The sequence below is a fragment of the Cnephaeus nilssonii genome (genome assembly GCF_951640355.1).
Source record: "Cnephaeus nilssonii genome assembly, chromosome: 1".
Classification (NCBI taxonomy): Eukaryota; Metazoa; Chordata; class Mammalia; order Chiroptera; family Vespertilionidae; genus Cnephaeus; species Cnephaeus nilssonii.
Window position 1 is genome coordinate 17,833,426 of NC_137072.1, and position 26,549 is coordinate 17,859,974.

Consider the following 26,549-nt stretch of genomic DNA (forward strand, 5'->3'; position numbering starts at 1 on the left):
CATTTTGTGCACTGGGCCTCTAGTATGCTATAACATCACTCTGGCAGTAGTATTTGAAAGAAGACTCTTGGAAGTGCATACCACTCCAAAACAGAAATTAAGGATTAAAAATACTATTATTTCTTTAACACATTAAGTGCCAAGCCTGTTTTGTCTTCCTTTCCATTTCAGTTACCGGTGACTGACATGGCACTTAATGTGTTAAGAAAAAAACAATTTATAAATTACACAATAGTTATAATTTTTTTGACTATTCCTTGGATATAATAATGTCTGACATATACTCACCACTTTTTTTTCCCTTTCACATCATTTTACATACATTCTCTCACTTGATTTGTCCAAGATTATATAGTTAATTGATAGCAGAATTTGCACTAAAGCCCAAATTACCTGAAACTCAGGTCAAAGTTCACAAATTTACCATTCTTCTTGTAAATTTTAAGGTGATAGAGGATGAGAGAATTATGTACTTTTCACACATAAAAAATAACTCTTAGGCACAGTATTCAATAATTTTTTGGAGTACACAAATAGAAGAGAATGGGTCCAATTAAAAATGGCCTCATTTTATTACAGAATACTATTCTATATTTAAACCATTAGGGGTTGAAAAAATGGATAATTATATATTCATAGTCAAACACACATGGTCTGATATTAAAAACGAATCAATATGTCCAAAGAATTTGTAAACTCATAATGACAAGTTTTATAGCTGTTAAGTTTATTACCTATATAAATAATGTAATTACATCTTTAATTCTCTGATGCTTGGATCAGAGGTAGATATTGAGCACTTTTTTAGATACCTGTATATTGTTATGATATACAGTATAGGCTAGTTATCAATAACTGTAAGTAAGTAACATTCTGCCACATACTTTTGGGGAAAGAAAGACCACATATTTCATCCAGGTTAATAATTCATCTTCTATTTTTTCCTATCTCTATGTTGTACAATAATTATTTAACTGTTTATTCAAGCTACTGAATAAAATGTTCCTTGGCATAATGTAAATTAATTTCAATATCTGAATAGTATAATTATTAGTACAAATAATAGAATGCAAGGCACACCACATACCTCTTTGGAATAAAGACCCAGACTCTGGAAAGGGTTAAGAGCAAGGAGTATGTCTCCCACATAGATATAAATCTGATCTCTGGAATAACACTTCTCAAGTTGCTCAGAGACTGTATGCTATAATAAAATAAAAACAATTTATTTTTCTTAAAAATCATTTATGGTCAATTACAATGTAAAAAACAAACAATCCTATATAATAATCCTATATAATAAAGAGGTAATATGCAAATTGACTGTCACACTCTTATACAAGCTGGCTGCTCCCATGTGGTCACAAGATGGCTGCCACAAGATGGCTGGCAGGGGAGGGCAGTTGGGGGTGACCAGGCCAGCAGGGGAGGGCAGTTGGGGGTGACCAGGCCGGCAGGGGAGGGCAGTTAGGAGCGACGGGGCCAGAAGGGGAGGGCAGTTGGGGGTGACCGGGCCAGCAGGGGAGGGCAGTTGGGGGTGACCGGGCGGGCAGGGGAGCAGTTAGGCGTTGATCAGGCCGGCAGGGGAGTGGTTAGGGGGTGATCAGGCTGGCAGGCATGTGAGCAGTTGGGAGCTAGCAGTCCCAGATTGTGAGAAGGATCGCAGATTGGAGAGCATGAAGGCTGGGCTGAGGGACACCCTCCCCCCCCGCCCAGGTCAGTGCACGAATTTCGTTCATCAGGCCTCTAGTAATAAATAAAACATTTGGAATCTGGGCCAAGGCTCTAGAAAGAAATTGGCAGATTGACAGTGAGACGTGTCAACATTTGGTAAGCAACTACCCTTTCACTGGACAGGCATTTTCTTTGGTTCTGAGAGCCATAGAGGGATGTCATTGTTACCTGTGTTTTCCAAAGGGAAAATCTGATATTGCAGAGATATTATATATACTAGTGGCCAGAAGCATGAATTCGTGCACTGGTGGAGGGGTGTGGCCTGCGAGGATCGGCCGCTGTGGGAGCGCACTGACCACCAGGGGGCAGCTTGCGCATTGAGCATCTGCCCCTTGGTGGTCAGTGTGTGTCATAGGGCTTTTATATATATAGATGATGCTCTCAAGGAAATAAATAACAACAACAACCACAAACCCAGTGTTTAACGTAAGTCAGCACTAGGATACCAAGGTCCTCCTTATAATCCACAAGCCTAGAAATTCACGTCATTGGAACATCTGATACATAAGGATTCGTAAAGGTTTTTGCAATCTCTGAGTTGCAAACACTGTCTGATTACATGATGTTTGATATTCGCAAGAGAGATTATTTTGAGGAAGTACTTGAGTTGTTTATGCAACCCTAAATTTACCAAATGACTACTTCTGTTGAGAAAATGTCTCCTGATTTGTTGCATTTCTGAGCCAAATGATCAGGCATGTATCAGAAGTATTTAAAAAACAAAAATCTGTTGATCAAGCAGGATAGCGATCCCAACCTTTCACTGAAAAGGAACCATTCATTTCTCTAATGATCTGATTATCTGCAGTAAAGGGGGTTGAAAGGAAAGGAGGCTGAAACTGCAATTTACTGGCTTGGATTTGTACCTACACAGAGATGTCTGATCTATTTCTGACATCACTGAGATAAGTAAGGAGTTTCAAGCAGAATTCAATGCCTTAAAAGGTTAGCTCTGTGAGAGCAGGGGAGCTGAGAACCCAAGAGGGGGACCGCTCATGGTAGTAACAGGCTCTTGAGGTAACGTGGAGACCTCGAGGCACTGCCACTGAGAGGGGAACAGGAGAGGAATAAGTGGAAGGAAGCCACACGAAGGTTGTAGGAGACGACTTTCTGACCTCAGTAAATCATCCCTTTGAAACTTACAGAAAGAATTCAGGGGAAGAAGAGTCTGTGTCCTATAAGCAATTCCTAGTGGAAACTCACACCTTTGCAAGTGGAATATCAAAAACAGGAAAAAAATCGACACCAGGCTGGAGCTATGCGGAAATGTGGCTTGCATGCCTTCAAGCTGAAGACAGGAGAGAGAATCAGGAAGCTAAGAGGCACAGGAAGTATGAGAAGCACAGATATATTCAAACAACCTCCTGATCACATCAACTCTATGAATTAAAAGAATCTAGAATGTTTATGTTTGATTAAACTGAGTTCCTTACCTCATCCAAAACTTCTAGAGTTGCTAAATCATCTACATCCTTCAGACTGGAAATTAAAGGTCTGCTGAAGTTACTTTTCTTGGTGTGAATACGTTCATGTCTGTGGAGCAATACAAAAAGAAAAACCCTTGCTGATCTGAGAACTTATTATTGATCATAGTGGAAGTAAGTTTTAGATTCAGATGAGACTGAAAAATTTCTATGAAGCTAATTTACTAAATTCAATGATAGCAATTTATCAGAAAATAGCCTATTGTATTTGATCTGTTTGCTTTTGTTTTCCATTGGAAAAATGTTAACATGTCAAACCTCATGGATGATCAAGAGTTCACTATTCTTATCAAGAACTATCCTGCATATAATTTGCTTTAATGTTTCCTCTAAATTCTGTGAGTGATTTAATCTGCTACAAAGTGGTGAGTTAGAGAGATTTGAATTCATTAAATTCCTAATTTTGTCTGAAGTAGTACTAGGCCATTGGTGCTCAAGAAATAATAATTTCAGTTTACTTTTTTATTTAATTAAATGTATTGGGGTGACACTGGTTAATAGGATCATAAGGTTTCAACCATACATTTCTATGATATAAGATCTATATATTGCACTGTGTGCCCAGCACCCATAGTCAAATCATCTTCCATCATTATATATTAGACATCCTTCACTCCCACTTAATCCCTTTCCTATGGCAACCACGACACTGCTGTGTCCATGGGTTTCAGTTTTACATCCCACAAATGAATGAAATCATATGGTTCTTAGATTTCTGACTGACTTATTTCACTTAGCACAATATTCTCAAGGCCCATCCATGTTGTTGCAAATGTCGCTATTTTATCTTTTCTTATTTATGGCTGAGTAGCATTCCATTGTGTATGTGTATCACATCTTCTTTGTCCAGTCTTTTATCACAGGACACTTTGGTTGTTTCCATGTCTTGCCACTGTGAGTAATGCTGTAATGAACATAGGGAATACATCTCTTTGTGAATATATGTTTTTAAGGTTTTGGGGTATATACCAAGAAGAGGGATTGTTGGGTCATATGGTAACTCTATTCTTAAGATTTTGAGGAATTGCCAGACTGTTTCCATAGTGGTTGCATCAGTCTACATTCCCACCAGCAGTGAACGAGGGCTCCCTTTTCTCCACAACCTCTCCAACACTTGTTATTACTTGTCTTGTTGATGATGGCCACTCTAACAGGTGTGAGGTGGTATATAATTGTCGTTTTGATTTGTATTTCCCTAATAGATAGTCAAGTTGGACTCTTTTCATATATCTGTTGGCCGTTCGTATGTCTTTTGGGGAGAGGTGTCTGTTCAGGTCCTCTGCCCATTTTTAAATCGGCTTGTTTGGTGTTGAACTTTATGAGTTCTTTATAAATTTTGGATATTAAACTGTTGTCAAAGCTATTGTTTGCAAATATCATCTCCCATTCATTCAGCTGCCTCTTTGTTTTGTTGTTGTTGTTTTTTGTTTGTTTGTTTTTTACTGTGCAGAAGCTTTTAAGTTTGATATACTCAAAAAATGGTAATTTTAAAAATTATTACTCAGCATAATTTAAGAGGCGTACAAAAAAGAAACTACATGGTAGATTTTCAAAAGGTTCAATGTCTGTAGAAAATTGATTTTAAACATTAGGAAGTTTATTTTCAAAGGAAAACATTTCAACAATTTTCACCCACGGCATAAGAATCTTGATTTGACATGAAGGCTGGAGAAAAAGTTGCTGAGATAAACACAATAATTTGTTTAAACTTTTTTGAACATAAAATTATCATTCACTTTATTTTGAGCAAAACTGTATTTTCAATGTTTATTTTTGGACATACTTTTAAGCATCTGAATTTGTCTATAGTAACAGGAAAAAGAATAAATAGATTATGAGGATTCACAAGAATCATACCCCTCACTCATGAACTTTAATGCTTTCTCATTGCTTAGAGAATTAAGTGTCTACTGATAAACTGTTCCCCCTCCATCTGTGCCCAGCCTGGCTTCCGTGCACTAGATTCTGTCCCCTTTCACTTAAGGACATCACTTTTGCCGGTTCCCCTCTCACTCCTACTTCACTTACTTCCCCTCTCAGCTGTTACAGCAAACAAAAACCTTTCCCTGATGCAGTTTCTTCCATCTACTATTCCATCTCCTTGTTTTATTGCAAAAAATACTCAAAAGAATTTTCTAAATTTAGTATCTTCAATTTCTCTCCACTCATTAAGAAAACCCATTTCAGTGAGGCTGTCCTCAATACCCTCCATGGAAACAGTTTCTGTTCAGGACATTAATGACCTTCACATTGCTAATCCAAGGGGTCCATTCCAATCCTTTCACTTAACCTCCCAGCAGCATATAACAGACTCCTTCCTGAATACATCCAGCTGGGCTTCCTGCACCCTGGCTTGACTCTCTTCCCTGATTCACTGGCATCTTCATCTGAGTGTCTTTTTTCTGGTTTCTCCTCATCTTTCTGTCATATTTTGGAGTCTCCCGCACTTTAATCCTTGCAGCTATTTTCTTCTCTATCAACATTCGCACCCTGATTTCATAGATTTAAATACCACTCATGTACTAAAAAGCTTGCTAACCTCCAAATTTAAGCATCCAAATGCTTACTGGACACTTCAATTAAAAGTCTAACAGGCACAATCAACACATTCTAAACCATGCTCCTAAATACCCCAGACCCACGCCTGCTCTTGCCCCATGATCCTCATCTCAGTAAATGGTGATTCCATTCTTCTTATTGTTTGGGCAAAAAACCCAAGAGTGATCCCTGGCTCTTCTGTTTCTCTCAGACCTCTCATGCAACCTATATGCAAATCCATTATATAAATAACAAAAACAAAGGATATATATATATATCCTTTGTTTTTGTTATTTCCTCTTTGACCCCATCTGCATGATGAAATTTTATTCACTTTCCACAGTACTCTCAAATGACACCTCTTTTGAACCCCTAAGCATAATTCTTACATCCTTCAGACAAATAGTTAAGTCATTTCAGTCAATCATTTGTGTACACATCTTATTCCCTTTATTAGCTTGTAAACTGCCTTATTATAGGGATATCTCTTCAAAATATGGTGCTTAAACAGCTAAACATACATGCAAAAAAGAGAGAATCTGGACACTAACCTTACACCTTTCATAAAAATTAATTCAAAATGGATTATAAACCTAAATGTAAAATACAAAGTAATACAACTCCTAGAAAATAATATAAGAGAAAAATATAGATAACCTTGGGTTTGGAAATGAGTTTTTGGGTACAACACCAAAAGCACCACCCATAGAAGACAAAATGATAAGTTGGATTTCACTAAATTAAAAACTCTGCTCTATAAAAGACACCATTAAGAGAATAAAAGGTGAGGCCATAGACTGGAAGCAAATATTTTCAAATCATGTAGCTGATATGATTTGTATCTAATAATAGGAACAGTTTCACTCCTATTTGCAATTCTTAGATTCTTCTGTAACTTTTATAGATTTACAGAAATTTATAGTTATGCACTTATTTGTATGAATAATTTAGTTAATATTTGAAACATTTACTACAATGTCAGCTCCAAGATGTACAAAACTATGTGTCTTTAGTTCCCATTTAGAACATAGTAGGTCCTCAATAAACATTTGCTGAATGAATGAATGAATGAATGAATGAAGGTATATCATCCATGATTTTGGGCACAGGACTGGCACATAGTTGGTCTCCACATTTGCTGAACTCAACAAGTATCATCTTATTTATCTTCCTATTTCCAAAGAGCTTCATATTATATATTTTTCAAAAACTAGAAAAAGAAATTCAATTATCCAACTGATTAAAGTGAAGAGCCCTGAATTTTTCATCAGTTTTTATGGGACCATTTGGCAGCTAAAGACTGTTCCTGGAAAATGAAAAGGAGAGGATGGTGAAGAATCAGGGGATCAATACTTGGCTGGCTGATACCCTCGTTCTTCTGCGCCTGTGAATTTGTCTTCCATGATGCTTTTGGTATTAGCTTCCAAAAACGTAGCAAAGATTTTGATACTGTGATGAATAAAAACCTCAGATGGCTCCCCAGTTTCTATAGCATGACTCAAAATTCCTTGGCATGAAATCAATGAACCTTGACAAGCTTGCCTCAAACAACCTTCCCAGCACCATGACCTATCATCTCTGTACAGAACATTCCTCGATATGTCAAGTATTTTCAAGATTCTGTACTTTGCTCATTCTGCCTGGACTTACTTTCCTCCCATATCTGGCAAATTTCTACTTATCAGGCAAAATCAGACTCAAATATCACCCTCTTTGTGAAGCCATCACAGAGAGAATACACCACTAGTAGAGATACTTTCACACTCAACTAGGTATACCAGGTATTCATGTTCACTGTTCCTGCCAGATGGGGAGAAATTGTGAGAGATACCAAGTGTTATTCATCTTTCTATGCCTGGAATCAAGGACATAAAGATGCAAAATGCAACAGGTGGCTTGAATAACAATACTTAGTCCTATCCAACCAGCTGGTGTGCAAAGAATAGTATCGCTTAGAGTGAGCAATCTTATGTTCTTCCCCTTTGGCAACAGTGCTAAAGCCTAGTTAGGTGCTGGGGGAACGCAATGAAAAGGCCCATGGTTGTCCAGCACATCTTCGCTCCAGCAAACTTCCCTCCCAATCTCTCATCCTGTCAGGGTTGAAGTCAGTTTAACTAGTGAAGCACCCTGGCCACTGGAATTGCCCATTTGTATGAGGGTACCAGGCAGCCAAGTATTGATCCCCTGGTCCTTCACCATCTGCTCCTTTTCATTCTCCAGGAACAGTCTTTAGCTGCCATTGGCAAAGGGCTGCTCTGGGGAACATGGTCAGCACTGCTATCACTTGCTTGGACCATAAACATTATGGAGAAAATGAGGCAAAAAAGAGAGACAGTAATAGCTGCCATGACAAAGTAGCACTAGTGATGACTCACATTTGCAATCTTTCAAGTGGCATGACTCACTGAACCACGTGATTAATATGGCATTTCCATTTTTGTTCTCATTTGTTAGGCTTCTCCCCCACCACACACACACACACACACACACATACACACACACACACACACAAACACACACACACAGAGGCCTGAATTATATGTTTCAACATCCACTACTGCATTCATTCATTCAATAATTATTTAAATTTATGGAGCACACAATAAGCTGGAATAAAACTATGAAGACAAATAGTACAGGTCCCTGCTCACCAGGAGCACACAATCTGATACAAGAGTTAACAAAAAAACAACAAAAACGTTTGGATAATTTCAGCTATAATGTATATGTTTGAACACATCATTTTTTATGAAGAATATGTTAAAATCAAGGAGGTACAACTAGCTACTGCTTCAAATACTACTTTGTTAATTGACATACCTATATCAGTTCACATGGCTTTTAAAAATACATGAATGATGCATAGTTAAGTTAGGTGCATGAATCCTATATAATAAAAGCCTAATATGCAAACTGACCATCACTCCAACACACAAGATGGCTGCCCCCATGTGGTCAAAGATGGCTGCCCCCATGTGAACACAAGATGGCCACCACAAGATGGCTGGCAGGGGAGGGCAGTTGTGGGCAATCAGGCCAGCAGGGGAGGGCAGATGGGAGGGACCAGGCCTGCAGGGGAGGACAGTTAGGGGTGATCAGGTCAGCAGGGGAGGGCAGTTAGGGGCGACCAGGCTGGCTAGGAAGGGCAGTTAGGGGTGACTGGGCCAGCAGGGGAGGGCAGTTGGGGGCAACCAGGCTGGCAGGGGAGGACAGTTAGGGGTGACCAGGCTGGCAGTGGAGGGCAGTTAGGGGCAATCGGCTGGCAGGAGAGCAGTTAGGCGTCGATCAGGCTGGCAGGGGAGTGGTTAGGGGGTGATCAGGCTGGCAGGCCGAAGCGGTTAGGGGCAATCAGGCAGGCAGGCAGGAGAGTGGTTGGGAGCCAGCAGTCCTAGATTGTGAGAGGGATGTCCGACTGCCCGTTTAGGCCCGATCAGGCCTAAACGGGCAGTCGGACATCCCTCGAGGCGTCCCAGATTGAAGAGGGTGCTGGCTGGGCTGAGGTAAACCCTCCTCCCCCCATGCACGAATTTTCATGTACCGGGCCTCTATTTAGTTTATAAAAGCTTTCTCTATGAGTTAAACACTTTAAAGTTATTAAAGTTGTAATCATAATGAAGAAACAAAAATAGAGTATATAAATGAAAATTAAAAAAAGAACCAGCAGTTGTGAAAATACTTTATACTTTCTTACATATCTTTTGGTCACTAATGTATCCTAAGAACTTAAAAGAATAGCTGAGGCATAATAGATACTCAATAAACATGTATAGAATGACTAAATGCTTATTCATCAAAGGAACATATCTAGTCCAATCTTCATCATAACATTAATCTGATATCCATATTTGCCTGAAAAAAAAACTGAATTCTTTGGAGTCCGTTTGGGTAAATAATAGCTTTGAATGATTTTTCTTACTTATACTATTATATATTTATTAAAATGAATTAGTACATTTTTACAAGGACATCTAAATGTTTCTATAATTTTATACATTAATGAATATCTTTTTAAAAAATATATTTTATTGATTTTTTTACAGGAAGGGAGAGAGATAGAGAGCCAGAAACATCGATGAGAGAGAAACATCGATCAGCTGCCTCCTGCACACCTCCTACTGGGGATGTGCCCGCAACCAAGGTACATGTCCTTTACTGGAATCGAACCCGGGACCTTTCAGTCCACAGGCTGATGCTCTATCCACTGAGCCAAACTGGTTTCGGCCATTAGTGAATATCTTATCAGTCATGGCTGATTTTGTTCTGGTTGACTTTCTTTTTTCCAATATCAAGTGATTTTGATTTGTTAGATGTACCTATATACCAAGTACCAGACACAATTATAATGCAAATAATTTTTGATACTTTAAAAAATAAACATTTATAGGAAGTGATTGCTACAGAATTTGGAAGGGCTTTTCTTTAGAATATTCTCATTTATCTGTCATTTAAATAAAAATCTTATTTATTTAGACCCTGCTATATGCAAGGCATTGTCCTAAGTGTTGAGGGGTCACTGTGTATGAAATAAGATCCTGACCATGCATTCAATGAGTTTTAATCTAATGGGAGATAGAGACACAAATATTTAAAACAACACAAGTCATATAGCAAGTGCCACAAGTAAAGTAAACATTAAATGTTTTGGGAATAGCAAGGAGGAATAATTCCTTCTGGTGAACTGGGAATGGTTTTCAGTAGTTCAGCATTTAATCTTGGGTTTTAAATAAGAGTAGCATCCCATGACCTAAGGGAAGGTATATGTCTGAGGGACTGGTGGCTGGTGGGGGCTGGGGGTCAAATCTGAAAGAAGATCCTGTGTGAGAGGCAGTGCGTGTGCACCAGAACAGCGATGTTGTGCTTGCTGTAGCCAGAACTAAAGGGCATGACGTTGGAGGCTGTGGAAACTCGTCGCGGGAGGGCACAGTCATCGAGAAACAGAGATGTCTTAAATGCATTCAAATTCCAGATGTCCAAAGAGCAAAGCATGACCTTCTGCAGCACAGTCTGAAACTCCCCCAGTGTTTCTTATCTCATTGACTGACACCACCATCTAATTCATTGCACACACCAGAAATTTCCATCTTCCTCACCTCCTGCATCCACATCATCACCAAATTATAGTGTTTATCTCCTTAAAATTTCTCAAATCTCAATTTCTCTCCATCTCCACTGAGGAGATGATGGTTGCATGGAATGAGATGGAGTTGTCTGAGACTAGAAACAGTGAAGCTGACAGGCTAAAAAACTCAGATGTTGTGAAAGCTATAAAATATTTGTAAGATCATTTAGAAATTTTTCCCTGGACTTCTGGGTAAAGTGGGGGATTTCTTACAATTGAAAAATATTCTGATTTCCCTCTAAATCTTAGAAAGAGTATTTAATAAAACCTTAAATGCTTCAGAGGCTCAGCCCCACTCTTCCTTCTGCCTGGAGAGACTAATGTATCTCCCTCCATCGTGAGGTCTGAGCTGATCACTCATTTTTAACATTGCAATTCCACCCCACCCCCTCAACCCAGGATTCACAATCTAGTTTGCTCTGGTTTTTTTTCTTTAGCATGTATCACCATCTAATATACTATATTATTTACTAATTTATTATATTTATTGTCTGGGTTTTCCCATTGGCATGTAAGCACGAGAACAGGATTGTTTTTTAAATTAAATCTGTTGACTGATATATCCCATACTCCTAGACCAGATTCTCACTAATGGTAGGTGCTTAAAATATATTTCTTGGGTAATGGAGTGAATATTTTCCTTTTACTAAATGTTCATCTACTATAGAATCAAAGAAAAGTTTTATTAATTTTAAATTCTGGTTTTAATCAATTGAAATGCTAAAGTAAAAAGTATATGTGTATAATATATATTTCAAGATAATTTTATACTTCTAACATTTTCCCTTTGCCTTCATTTTACACAATTAATTTCCAATCTTATTACTTTATTCAATATTTAGTTTAAGACTTGGAGAAAGCAAAGCTAGAATCCTTCCATAAGATTTTTGTCCTCTTGTGAAAAGTACAGCTTGTTAGCCAGATTATATATTTCATTTACTCTGTAATACTGGAGAGAAATAGTTTCAGACTATAAACATTTTCTTTCTGTGTTGTCAAAGGTCACAGTTACCCTCAGGGATGGTTATTATAGTTTCACTTGTATTTCAGTTCTACACACTGAAAAAAGAAACAACAATTGCTGCTCAATGTTAAATTTTTTATCTTTACTATTCAGTTGTTCTATTGCAATTCAACAGCTTTACTTGCTGTTATTTTGGTTCAATATACTCTTGTAAATATCAAGCTCTATCTTCTAAGACCATCCAGGAACCACTGGGGTAGTCTAGCAATCCATTGTTAAACATAATTCTAATCAATGGTTTTATTTTCATTTCCTTATCCATCGTTAAATTCTAGTAACAAAGTCACAACTGGTAGTATCAAAGGGAGTATGGGCTCTCACTGATGTGCCTTGGAAAAACAGTTTTTATTTTTCTGCAGTTTGACCCTTTTGGCCAACTGTGTAGCTCTGAAATGATGGTGGGAAAGAACACCAGGTCAGCAAACAACTCTGGCAATGGCTGGTGTGACAGATGTCATAGTCACCCCGCCCCCATTAAACTTTTAAATGTCCTTTTCATTCACTAAATCCTTCCTCTTTCCCATATAATTCCTCAGAGATGTGCTTTAATCTGGACTGTACACATAAACACGTGTTCATAAAACTTGTAGCAATGCTGGGAGAGGTTGGAAAAGTAATACAGTTGACTCTTCAACAACACAATGGGGACATCACTTTACTGTTGAGCAGAAGTCTCATCAATAATTAATACATATTTTATTTGCATTATAATTATATACAATGAAAGTAAGCTAGAGAAAAAATGTTAATAAAACCATGAGGAAAATACCTTTACAGTAAGTACTACACATATTTATGGAAAAAAAAATCCATGTATTAGTGGGTGCTTATAGTTCCAACTCATGCTGTTCAAAAGTCAACTATATATGGAAGCAGATAAAAATCTTACCTATATCAGCATCTTCCTTAATTTATTCTATCTAAATCTCTGTATTAATAGTCTCCTAATCTTTTCTCCATGTGGGTACTAAAGCATCTGAAATAAATGAAGATCAAGGGCTTGTGTATGAAAGTAGCATGTTCCTACAGGATTCTCTGTACCATTACAACTTTGTTATTGCTGCATTCAAAACCACTTCCCGGTTTTTCTTTTTATTCTAATGCTTTTTGCCCATTCATTGCCATGACCAAAATTCTACACTCTAGAGGGTATAGATTGGCAAACTTCTCTGTAAAAGGCCAAATAAAACATTTTGAGTTTTGCAAGCCATATAACTAGTGTCACAACTACTAAACCTTGTTATTAGGGTGTGAAAGCAGCCTAGACAACACATCAACGAACAGGCATGACTTTTCTAATGCAACTTGATTTATAAAAATGGGCAGCAGACCAGATTTGGCCTGTAAGCCAGCGGTTGTCAACCTTTCGGACCTCACGGACCACCAGTGGTCTGCGGAGTCTTAGCAACAGCTTGCTGACCCTCTGAGAGGCACCAGATCTGGAGGGAGGGACAGCAGACATTATCAATGATTGCTGGTTAAGAAATAAGTGCATTAAAAATTAATGTATGTATGCTTTGTTTTTAAAAATTAAACCATGAAATGCTTAGTATTACAATAAAAACTTAAAAGATAGTTGCAGAATAAATGAGATATCCTATATAATAAAGAGGTAATATGCAAATTGACCATCACACCCTCACAAAGATGGCTGCCTACGACCAGGCCAGCAGGGGGGTTAGTGAAGGACGACTAAACAACTGAACAAGCAGGCTGTGTTGGGAGACGAGGCCAGCAGGGGCATTAGTGAGGGACGACCAAATGACTGAACAGCAGGCTGCGTGGGGCAACCAGGCCGGCGGGGGGTAGTTGGGGGGGCAACCAGGCCAGCAGGGGAGGCAGTTGGGGGTGACCAGGCCGGCAGAGCGGGGCAGTTAGGGGTGACCAGGCCGGCAGGGGGGGGCAGTAAGCGGTGACCAGGCTGGTGGGGGGAGAGTTATGGGCAACCAGGCCGGCTGGGGGGGGGGGCAGTTAGGGGCAACCAGGCTAGCAGGGGGGGGGGGCAGTTAGGGGCAATCAGTATGGCATGCAGAGGCAGTGAGGGGCGATCAGCACGGCAGGGTCGGGCAGTTAGGGGTGACCAGACAGGCAGGCAGGTGAGTGATTAGGAGTCAGCAGTCCAGGATTCTGAGAGGGATCAGGCCTAAACCAGCAGTTGGACATCCCCAGAGGGGTCCCAGATTGGAGAGGGTGAAGGCGGGGCTGAGGGGACCTGCCCCCCCCGTGCACGATTTTCATGCACCAGGCCTCTAGTTTAAAATAATTGGTGTGTCAGTTAAAGAGGTATGGGAATCAACTTTAAAAAACTGTCTTGCCCTAGCCAGTTTGGCTCAGTGGATAGAGCATCGGCCCCGTGGACTGAAAGGTCCCGGGTTTGATTCTGGTCAAGGGCACGTACCTTAGTTGTAGGCTCTATTCTGGGCCCTGGTCTGGGTGCGTACAGGAGGCAACCAATCAATGCGTCTCTCACATTGATATTTCTTTCTCTCTCTGTCTCTCCCCCTCCCTTCCACTCTCTCTAAAAATCAATGGAAAAGTATTTTCAGGTGAGGATTAACAAAAAATTTTTAAAAAGTGAGTCTTCTCTCCTATCTCCAATACTTTTATTCAGAAAAATATTAAATTTTCTCCAACCTCTAATTATCATTGGTTTTTAACATTATATGCCTCTCTGACCAACCTTGATGTTTCTGTTCAAGTGATGGAGTATTAAAAATTTAAGTTAAGTATTAAAGGAGGCTTGTTAATTTTTCCTTTAACTCTCTAGTTATTTGCTTGTATATAAGAAGAGTAACTCTAGCCTGACCAGTGTGGTTCAGTGGTTAAGCATTGACTAATCCACCAGGAGGTCAAGGTTCCATTCCCCATAGGGCACATGCCCAGGTTGTGGATTCGATCCCTGGAGGTATGCAGAAGGCAGGTGATCAATGATTCTCTCTCGTCATTTGTGTTTCTATTTCTCTCTTCCTCTCTGAAATCAATAAAAATATTTTAAATAGAATAACTCTGGAAATATGAACAAGGAACTGCATTGGTTGCCCTTGGGAAGGGACATTGTGAGCAGACTATTTTTCACTGACTATGCTGGCACTATTTCAATATGTGTGGATCATCCATTCAAGAAACAAAATAAAAGAAATATTTTCTATCAGAATTTTGATGTATAATTAAGAAGCAGCCTGCTTCAAGAAAAAAGGATATGATCCTTTGTTTATGATTTGGACAATAGGCACACTCTCACTAATTAAAAAGAGTGATTTCATTAAGGCTATTAGCAAATTTTAAGCAACATATACCATCTGGCAATCATTTTTATGTGGTTCTGAGCAGGGTGAAAGTGTGTCTGTGGGCTCTTAAAAAAGAATCAGTTATCTGGAGACTGCAGAAAAATGTTCCCACTGGGAAAGCCCGTCTGTTTCTGCTGTGAATGGGACTTTTCTGTTCCATTGTTTTAGATAGAGTGACCTGGTTTCGATGTTGAAATGAAATGGACATCTGTGTTTGCAAGTATATTTGATGGCTTTTCTTCACCTGCCAAGAGTTCCTAACATCTTTCTTCTCCACTCTTAGCTTAGAGACAAGGAAGAGAGCAGAGAAGACACAGCTTCTGTGGGCAGAATTTTGTTGCAAAGAGGGAGTGGTACAGCTCCTTCAATAGGCAGAGCTGTGTTACCACAGCCCCTGTAAGTATCTGTAGGATAAACATCACTACCGAAAATTTACCTGGTTAAGAATATGGCTGGGGGGTTTGGTGGAGTTTGTATTTTCAAGGAATGATGGCATTAAGGGTCACTGAAGATTGTGTGATTATCTTTATTACATTAACTTTATTCCAGGTATAAAAAAAAATCTTCTTTGTTGAAAAATTGAAAAATGCCCAAAAAATGTAAGACAAAAATCACATATAACCCCATTACCAACAGATAACCACTATTGACATTTTGATGTTTCCTTGTTGTTAGACAAACTTGAGCAGAGCTAGAAACTCACCAGGTACAGAAAATCACCAGGGCAGAAAGCCCTGGATGCCTAGCAAGGAGAAAACAAGAACCTTGCTGCCAGGACAACCTATCCTCCCTTGGTTTACACCCCCTGACCTTTTCCTCCCTAAAAGTAACATCTAGACCTCAGTTGTATTTCAGCTCCAGGCCCAGAAAAGCAGGAAAACCAGACAAGTGGTGCCCTGGCTGCCTCAGGACCAGTTATACTGACTAATGACCCCAGCCTTGGCACCAACTAATCAGTAGAGACCATGGCCCTGAAAGAGCACTCCTAAAAAGCTGATGAATATTCTATTGAGACACTCCCCTGAGTCCTCCCCTAAGATTTCTACCTGCAAGACAGAAATAAATACACTCAGGATGAAGGACCCAGAACATACTCTCCCCCAGGGGAGCATGCCAGCACCATTTCCTCCACCCTTCTTCCCTCTAAGGGACCCCACAAGACTTGCAACCAGGGGAGCAATGTTCAGCAGCAGCTCATCCCAGGCTAACCCCATGAAGCTGTTTCCAAAGTCCCCTTCTCTTTGACTTCCCAGTGAGCCAAAGCAGCCCACCCGCCGAGGCTGTCCTGTTATTTCTTCTCTGCACCTTCCTTATTTCACTGCTGCCATCATTGACCCGATACCCTTTGGCTCAGTGCTATGTAACCCTTCCCTTTGGATATCCCCATCCCCCATGCCCTTTTCTTTAAATAAATTCAGTTTTTCTTTATTCACCTTCTGACATTGCTATTTAGCCTACCCAGGCACCACCAACTTTAACCTTTCAATTGTTTCTTTCTTTGCACATATTTTTTTAAAACAAGTTGATAGAATTTCATTTTTATGTCACCTTATTCTCGCAGTCTCCTCTCTGGTCACATAAACAAACTATCCCTACAGTGAACAAAGGACAACTCTTCTACTTGTGCACCTGCTCTCTCAGGACTGCTGTGAGGATGCTCTTTCACATGCATTGTCAGCTTCTCCCTCCATCAGCATTCAAATGGGCTCTAGGATCTCCCATCTTTAACAATCTCTCCTTTGATCCTCCATTCCTTCACTACTATCTCATTTCTCTTTCTTTTACAGCTGAGCTTGTTTAAAGAGTACTTCACATTCCCTCTCTCTTCTTCCCGACCTCACCCTTCTCCTTAACTTCTCCCAACTGGGGCTTCCTTCCAGCGAGCCTGCTGAGATGGCTCTTGTCAAGGTCACTGAAGAACTTCTTGTGTCCAAATTCAGCATTACTCTATTTTTCCTAAATTTTCAGCACTGTTTGGCAGAGTTGACTATCCTCTCCTTCTTGAAACACCTGGTTCACGTGGCTTGCCACAGACTACATTCCCTGCTCTTCTTCCACAGAGGGTCACACTCGTTTATTCTCCAGTTCTGATCCCTCTCCCTCTGCTGAGTTCCTCAATGTGGGTGCCTCCCAGAGCTCTCCCCTAGGCCCCCTTCACATCTCTTTCTAAAAACACAGTGATCGCATCCAGTGCCATGGCATTAAGAACCTCTATAAGCAAATGACTTATAAAGACGACCTGATCTCTAACATAGACTTCTCTCTCCTGAAATCTAGATTTCTGTATCCAACTGCCTACTTGAAAACTCTACTTTCATGTTTAATTACATCAAATTTAACATCTTCCCCAAAGAATTCAAGACCTCCTTCCACTTTATTTGAATAAATATAGGAGAATTACACTATTGTCCATGGACAAGGAAAACACCCACATTTTAGGTTGGGCTGCCAAGGTAATATTTTTTTTAAAATATATTTTATTGATTTTTTACAGAGAGGAAGGGAGAGGGATAGAGAGCTAGAAACATCGATGAGAGAGAAACATCGACCAGCTGCCTCCTGCACACCCCCTACCGGGGATGTGCCCGCAACCAATGTACATGCCCTTGACCGGAATCGAACCTGGGACCTTTCAGTCCACAGACCGACGCTCTATCCACTGAGCCAAACCGGTTTCGGCCAAGGTAATATTTTTATACACACACACACACACACACACACACACACACACACACACATTATTTTTTCAGAGGAACTTGTGGTACAGTAAAATATATATGAGTCAATCATAAAACAATAGAATTCTATTTTAATTTCAATTCTCCAGACTAGTTCTTTCCTTTTTTTTGAAAAATGAAACATGGCATTTTGACTTCAGATTTTTTTTCACTCAAAAAACCCCAGCAACTCCAGCTGTATTTATATAGAAATCTAACTTCAAAGTGAATCATAATCTTCCAAAACTAAAAATTCTCTTAAATACAGCACTTTTTTTTTGCAGAGATTACAAAACTAAATGGGGAAGCAAACAAGATTAGGGCAGCTGAGCAGTCAGAGATAAAGCTTTACGTGCCTTGCAGTAAGGAATGAGGAGCACATCATTTTGAATTCTACTCAAAGACTGAAATATTCTGCTCTAATTCTTTACTACTATCCTTAAAAATATTTTTCACTCTTTCCCTGCAAAAAAGATGGTTAAAAGTTTTAGCTAATTTAAATCACAAACATTTCCAGTGTTACTCTCAACAGACTTATTACTCAGCCCCTTAAACATGAAGACAAAATGCAGAGAACAAAACAGGGGAAGGTGCTCAGGGAGAATGGTTCCTCTGTCCTCTATTCAACCTACACATCTTGTGAATCTTGCTTTGCTGCAAAAAATTAGTATCAACCACATTCAGTGTCCTGCCTCCTGTGAGGCACTGCAGAATTCAACAGTAAATGTAATTTGATGCAAATGTGTCTTTTCTTATGGCAACCATACCAAAAATGGATACGGTCAAATTCTAGGCCATTTAATTTGGAAAAAAAGTAAATAGGCAATATTACAGTATTTTTTGCAACCTTTATAATGTAGGTTAATCCCTTAAGCTATTTTAATTCTAGAGAATAAAATTTGTGCCCGGCCAGTGTGGCTCAGTGCTTGAGCGTCAACTTATGAACCAAGAGGTCACAGTTCAATTCCTGGTCAGGGCACATGCTGGGTTGCAGGCTTGATCCCCAGTAGGAGGCATGCAGGAGGCAGCCAATCAATGACTCTCTCATCATTGATGTTTCTCTCACTCTCTCTTTCTCTTCCCTTCTGAAATCAATAAAAATATTTTTAAATGTGTTAAAGATGAATGTCTTTAAGAAGAAGGCCAAATAATGTACACAGATTTTTTTCAGAAAATTTTGGGTTCTTTTAGAAAATGGGTTATAATTTGTTCTATTTAACTACATATACTTGTTGGATTCAAAGCATTTTATCCCATGAATTCAAATGTGATTATTTTCAGAAACCTTTGTAAGTAAAATAATTACAGAATTACAAGAAAAAGTGCAAATATTTTTAAAATAAGAAGTTGAGTCAAATTAATATAGTTAAAATTGGATAATGCCATCTTTAAAATAATGACTTCTAGAACATTATTGGAAATGTGTATATTATAGATATTTGGAAATCTAATGTAATTCCAGAATTTATAAAGTGGTCCTAATATATAAAATTTAAATTTCCCTACAAATAATTAGCATATTTTAATACTAAATTCTAATGAAAAATAATCTTCTATTGAATGATGCTGAAAATACCAAGGAAGTGATAAATAAATTAGTCCACATGAACTTTAGGGAAACAGATTTCAACCTTGTATAGATTTGCTGAAAGCATTTTTACGTGAAGGCAATTTTATGTGAAAGTACTTTAGAATGCATAAATTTTCAAGCTAGTTAGGACCCAAATAAGAAAGTAACAATCAGGGACAGCTCTTTCTCCAATTGTCTAGTTGTGCTAAAATCATGTGTATATAGATAATATCACAGATGGTGATCAAGTTGGGTTATAAAACAAACTTATTCAGAATTTTCTCAGGGTCCTGATCCACAGTCCACACTGTACAACACCAAAGGGCACCAGTGATGTTGTATCTCTGTGCAACATTCATGTGGAAAATGACATGAATGGTGCCTCCTGGAGGTGTACAACATGGGCCATCCCATACAACTTATGGGTACAATAGGGGTCTTCAAAAATCATACTTTGCTGGCTCATTGTCCCCATAAGTATGTCTCAAAAGTGCTCGTGGACAAACCCACCTCAGCTAGACACTGTGCTACTCAGCTCTTGCTTCCTGGGTATTGGTATCCTTCCCACTTACTTGGGAAAATGGTGCCTGACACACTGTTAGTCACTCTGGGTGCTCTGGCTGCTCCTCAGCACAGAGTCCTTCCTGACTAGGCTGGGCATTGCTCAGCATTGCTCAACCTGCAGGCAGTGCCTCCAGTTACTCTGCCAGGTAGCTTATTCCTCTGCTGAGGAGCCTCTGGGTTGACACACTATTGCTGTGTGGATATTTGGCCCCTCCTGCTGCTGCTTTCATCCAGGAGTCCTTTGGGAAATGGAAATGATGGACATTTCCCCTTTGTGTTATATGCTGATGGAGATGGGGCAATACTGTTGCTTGTATCGAATTTACAGATTGAGTGAAGCAGTTCTTTCAGTTTTCACTTATAACCTCACCTTTCCTTAGGACACAGACATGTACCCAGGTCATTGGGCTGGGTTTGGGATGGCTCTGATTAATTGCCAATACTTGTATCCAGATTTCCAACTCCTTCCATTACTGGGTTTTTTTTACAGGTGCTCTTTCCCTTAGTAGCAGTCATCACCCAAAAGATCACATGTCCTTAGACAAAAAGACTCCTATTGGGCCAACCGACTGCCCATCAGAAGTTCCTGGCTCCCTGTTGTGGCCACAACTCCAGTTCCTTTCCTAGGAGGCTCCTCGGTACCCTCCATCTATGTGAACACACTCATCTCACTGGTAGCCCAGACATATCTAATCTCTCTTAGACTCAAGGTGGGACACTTGTTATATAAGCTACCTAAGGTTTTAAGTCACAATGATACAATGAATATTGGTGACTTCATTCATATTAATATTTTCTTGTTTTGGTTATTCATTGCTATGTAACTAATTATCCTAAAATTTTGCAGCTTATAAAAAACATCTATATATATAAAAGGCTAATATGCTAAGTGTCCCTCCACCCGTCTAACCAGTCGCTAGGACAGGCACTGACCATCAGGGGGCAGATGATCAACACAGGAGCTGCCAAGCTGCAGTGACTTGGCAGCAGCGCTTCTTGGGTGATGCACCCTGAAACCAGAGAGGAGGGAGACCGATTCTCTGCGGGGTTGTGAGATTCCACCTTTGGCCATGGGTTATGTTGTTGCTGGGGCACTGTTGGCCCCGAATCTGATTTACTGCACACTTACATTTGCGTTCCACACCCTGTACCACAGCAACTTTGCAGAGTGCCCTCTCGCATCCCAGGACCCCTGGGGAGATGTCGGAAAGCCGGTTTCGGCCCAATCCACGCAGGCCAGGCCGAGGGACCCCACCTACCAGAGGGACCCCACTCACTCCATAGACGCCCTTCAAGCCATGACACCACCCCAGGTATGGCTGGTCGGGAAGGGACTGTGGGAGGTTGGCTCTAGGACGTGTCTGGCCCATCTCACCCAGTCCCACCCCACCGGCCACCTTCTAATTAATTTCCTTTCAATGTGCATGAATCCATGCTCTGGGTCACTAGTTTTATTATATTTCATGATTTTGTGGGCCACATATTCAGCCAGGACTCACAGGTAGGCAATTCCTTTGCTCCATGTTGTGTTAACTAAGGTCACATGGTGACATTCAGCTGGTGAGTAGGCTGGTCTGAGGGGGTCAAGATAGCTTCAGTCATATAGCTAGCACTTTTTAGGGACAGCTGTGAGGCTAGGCCCAAGCAGGTCTGTTAACCAGAGTGCCCACATGTGGTCTCCCCAGCATAGTGGTCTCATGGTTCATCTCACTTACTTTGTGGCCATTCAGGGTTCTCAGAGACAGTGCCCCAAGAGACCTGAAGTGGACACTGACAGCTTCTTAAGGCCTGGGCTCAGAAACGTCATACATTACTTTTGCTATCTTCTATCAACTAAGGAGGTCACAGAAAATGCCAGCGCTCAAGGGCAGGCAGGAAAGACTCCAGCTCTTAATAAAAGAAGCATCAAAAAATTGTGACCATCTATCATCCATTGCACCCTGTCCTATTCTATCAAGAAGCTGGATGAGAGTTAGTCCAAGTTAAAGGCCACAGAATAAAGTAATTTTCCCCTTCCCTTAAAACTCATTAAACAGCAAAAAGAATGGAAAGGAGAGAAAAGTCTCTTTCATGAAAAACAGAAATGACCATAGTCCCACAATCTATAAAGCAAAATTGTCAAACACTGTGAAATCTGTTTATCTGAGAACTAACACATAACTCTTTATGTGTTCCTGGTTCCACCTGAGAAGAGATTCATCGCCATACATACTTTTCACAAAAGAGGGAAAGAAAAGGAGGAGGGGGAGTTAAGGGTTATAAACAAAAGGCAGATGAAGAACATATAACACAGGAAAGAACCATGGAAAAGGTTCAGACAAAAGTTCTCCATCCCTCAAAGGCACTTCTTACATGATCTCTCATTAAAGAGAAAACTCCTCAAGAGAAGGTACACAGTTTTAATGAAGAGACAAGAAAAAAACAGAAATAGATAAACACTGAGACAGTTGAATTGAGAGAAGAAACGGAAGAAAATCATGACAGAAAAGCAACAAGCTGCAGAATAAATATGACTGAAGTCATGGGTAGGGTAAGGTGCATGGTTTAAGTGCGCAAAATGAAAAAGAAGAGAACAAAGATTCACTTGGCTCTCATGAGCCAGTGTGAGCTGGCTATAACACATTATAAGGTACAAACAAAATAGATATGGAAGGACTGACACTAACACACAGCTTGGCAAAATTACTGAAAGCCTCTGGGCACCCTGCAGACAAAGTCAGTCATGAATAAAAGGAGGCATCTCATTGCCTTGGTTCTCTCACAGACACACTGCCAAAGGGCAGGTGGAACAATGCTCGTAACATCTTGAGGAGAAGAAACATTAACTTAAGTATATTTTACCTAATGAACACCGAGCTTCAAATTCAAGCAGGAAAGAATTCAGGGTTGAGGCTTCCTGTAAATAACCATGCAGCCCTAACTGGTTTGGCTCAGTGGATAGAGTGTCGGCCTGCGAACTGAAGGGTCCCAGGTTTGATTCTGGTCAAGGGCATATACCTTGGTTGTGGGCACATCCCCAGGAGGGGGTGTGCAGGAGGCAGCTAATCAGTGTTTCTCTCTCATCAATGTTTCTAACTCTCTATCCCTTTCCCTTCCTCTCTGTAAAAAAATCAATATAATATATTATAAAATAAAATACTTAAAAAAAATAACCATGCAAAGACACACTTTAACCACCCAAGAGAATGATAAAAGGACTCAGAAAACAAGAGGGTATAGTAAAAAAACAAAACAAAACAAAAAAACCCCACAAAACTTGTCATGAGCAATGAATAAAGATTATGCAACCCTACAAATTATGGTTATAGACAGATTATAAATGTTAAACTCTGACAATGTAAAATAATAGTGTAACAATACCAGAAAGTGAAAACAAAGGAGATGGGAGGACATGTAACTGCTAACTGCATCCATCAGATCCAGGAGACAGTAGATATTGTCTATAACTGAATCAAAATGAATCTAGCTTTTTAAAATCCAACAAAAGCCAAAAACTCTTGACATGAAGTAAGATATATCTTAACTCCAGCAATGTATTCATTTTCTCTCTAGTCTCTTTTTCTTCTGTTAAGTTTGAGCAAAACGTTCATTTAAAAAAGCATTTACTGTACTCCCCCCCCGCCCCCATCCTCAATTTTGCTTTCTGCAGTTCCAGTTACCTAGTCAACCACAGTCCAAATTCCAGAAGCAAACAATTCAAAACTTTTAAATTGTGCACCATTCTGAGTATCATGATGAAATCTCACACCGACCTGCCCGGACCTGAATCATCCCCTGGTCCAGTGTGTCACACTGTTTATGCTCCCTGCCCGTGAGTCACTCAGCAGCTCTGAGTTATCAGATCGATGGTCACAGTCTTATGGTAACCCTTATTTTACTTAATAATGTCATGTTCACATAACTTTTATTATACTATATTTTTATAATTATTCTATTTTACTATTAGTTATTGCTGTTCATCTCTTACTGTGCCTAATTTATAAATGGCACTTTATCATAGGTATATATATGTGTAGGAAAAAGCATAGTACATGTAGGGTTTAATACTAGCCAAGGTTTCAGGCATCTATTGGGGGAGTCTCGGAATGTATCCCCTGTAGATAAGGAGAAACTACTGCATACAGTCTTGCAAAATGTAACCACTGAGGAAAATTGACTGGAGAGTATATGAGGTTTTCTGTATTATTTTTATACAAATACATGTGAAATTTTAATTATATTATTAAAAATTCTAATTAAAGTAGTATGTATAAAATAAACCTATATTTGTGAAAACTTTTTCTCTCTCTTGCTATCCAGAGAGAGAGAGAGAGAGAGAGAGAGAGAGAGAGAGAGAGAGAGAAAGAATGCAAGAATGTATCTGGAATTGTGTTCATCAAATGTTTATGCTGTGTGTTTTTCCCCATGGTGCAGGGTTTTTGGGTAATTTTCTAAAGTTTCTTGTTTATGTAGTGATTGGATTTTTAAATAACAAGTAAGGGTTACTTTTATAAATGAGTTAATATTCATTATTCCTTCAAAAGAATTAAGAAGCAAAGAGAATCAATGCATGTTTCAAAGCTCAATCTGCTACTATCTGAGAAAAGTGATGGACTGAAGAAGGCAAAGATAACATTGAAGTGGGAGCATATGAATTATTGTGTTAGCTCAATGGCAAAACTAGAATGAAAATGAGATTTTGAGCCCCATAAGTGGGGGCTTCAAACAGAAAAGACAATATTCTCTTGCAAGAACCAGCCTTGATGTCTAAGTTGTAGAACTACATGTGTTGGTTATAAGGGGTGTGAGATAATGGCATGACCAAATCCCTTTAAACTGTAATTTCTACTAGTAAAACATCTCTAGAACCTATGATTACCCCAGGGTATTAGTTGGGTTATCTTGGTGAATGAATAACTAAATTCCAATAAACACCACAGAGATGGAATTGAGAGACTGGCCAGTCTTGGTTCTGCAATAACACCCTGTACCTCAGTGGTGCTATCCTAAAAGAAGGACCAGGGTGCACATCATGTGACTTCACAAAGATGGTTTTAGGAACAAATGAGAAACCAATGTAAATGTTATCATCTTTTCCCCCCTAAGTCCTCTTGCTTCTGCCACTAACTCAGCAGAAGAATTACAAAAAGAGGAACTGTTAAAATACAAGTTTTCTCTACAACAGACATTTAAACCCTTCTCTAAAAAACAAAAATTCATGTTAATTGCTTCTCCAATTATTCTCAGTTAAGTAATAGTCAAATGTGCTCTTAACTGTACCTACTGAATATAAAAAGCCAGATGAGGGTTTTCTATTCCTGATCGCAATCCAGACTCTTCAATTCAAGATAATGTATACTTATTGAGCATTTCCTACAGGCAAGCTACTGGACTCAATATATGGGATTTACAAAGATGACTAAGATTCACAAAATATAGACGCATGTAACTATCCAGAAAGTGATGGTGTATCTAAGTCTGTACTAGGTTCTGAGCTTTCTGCTTTTTAGGGCATTTCATTTATCCTCAGAACTGTATGGGGTAAGTTTCAGTAGCATTCCCTTTTCATAGACAATATTTAACCAGGTCTCAGAGAGGTTTAGTCACTTGCCCCAAATCACAAAACTAGTGCATGGCAGGACTACTACACAGAAGGATGAGGAGTCCATTGCAGGTCTGTCTGACTTTGAAGTATGAACAAAGTGCTGTAAGACCCTCGAGGGAAAATATGCAAATGTAAACTCGGGTTTGGGAGAAAGGCTTCTCAAGGGTGCTGACATTTGGAGATATGGTTCTGAAGTTTATGTTCAAGAAGATAATGGAGAGGGGAGATTACAATGACAGAATACTGCGTGAGACAAAAACAAAGGGGGATGTCAACGCATGGTAGGTTCAGCCACCAGCAAGTGGCCTGCTGGCTCAAGTGTGGGTACCTGAGGACAAGTCGCTCATCACAGGCTCACTTATTGTCCTCAGGGACACATACTGTCAGTCACTGAAGACTCACCAATTTAGACTCAAGTGAAATTAAGAATGGGAGACTAAATACCACAGAGTACACAGAGTAGCGTGCTAAATAGAGTCTCGCAGTGCTATATAACTTCAAGGAGTAATTAGCAGAGAAAACAGAACTAACACTTTTTTGATTAATTAAATTTTATTGGTCCCTGCTGATAATTTGGTTACTAATAACAAATGAAAATCCTTAAACTCAAAGCAGAGATGAGGGATCTTAAGATCACAGTGTTGATAATCATCAACTCATGTTAAGTAGTCACTAAAATCTAGTTCCTAGAGGATTATTTCCCAAACATTTCAAGGATGCTGTAAATTAGATTGCCATTTTATCCTCTATTTAAAAAAAAAAATCTTTGGGGAAACATAAACAAAGATTTCTTTAACCCTTGAATATACTACTCGCTAATACAAATCCCAACTGCAAAGAAATTGGTTAAATTTTAAGTTTAAATGCCCATTATGGGTAAGTCATACAAAGCAGCCCCAAAAAGGCCAATAAAAACTTTATATCATCA

The 26,549-nt window shown here is 39.5% G+C and overlaps 1 protein-coding gene across 1 annotated transcript in view; it reads right to left on the minus strand.

The window, feature by feature from the left end:
• MYO3A (myosin IIIA) overlaps positions 1–26,549 on the minus strand; it is a gene marked incomplete at both ends in the record, with an annotated part of 210,068 nt that overhangs the window by 111,634 nt on the left and 71,885 nt on the right. The window contains 2 exons of the mRNA XM_079797460.1: positions 1,088–1,204; positions 3,168–3,267. Of these exons, the coding sequence (XP_079653586.1) occupies positions 1,088–1,204; positions 3,168–3,267 (217 nt within the window). The remainder of the gene's footprint in view (positions 1–1,087; positions 1,205–3,167; positions 3,268–26,549) is intronic.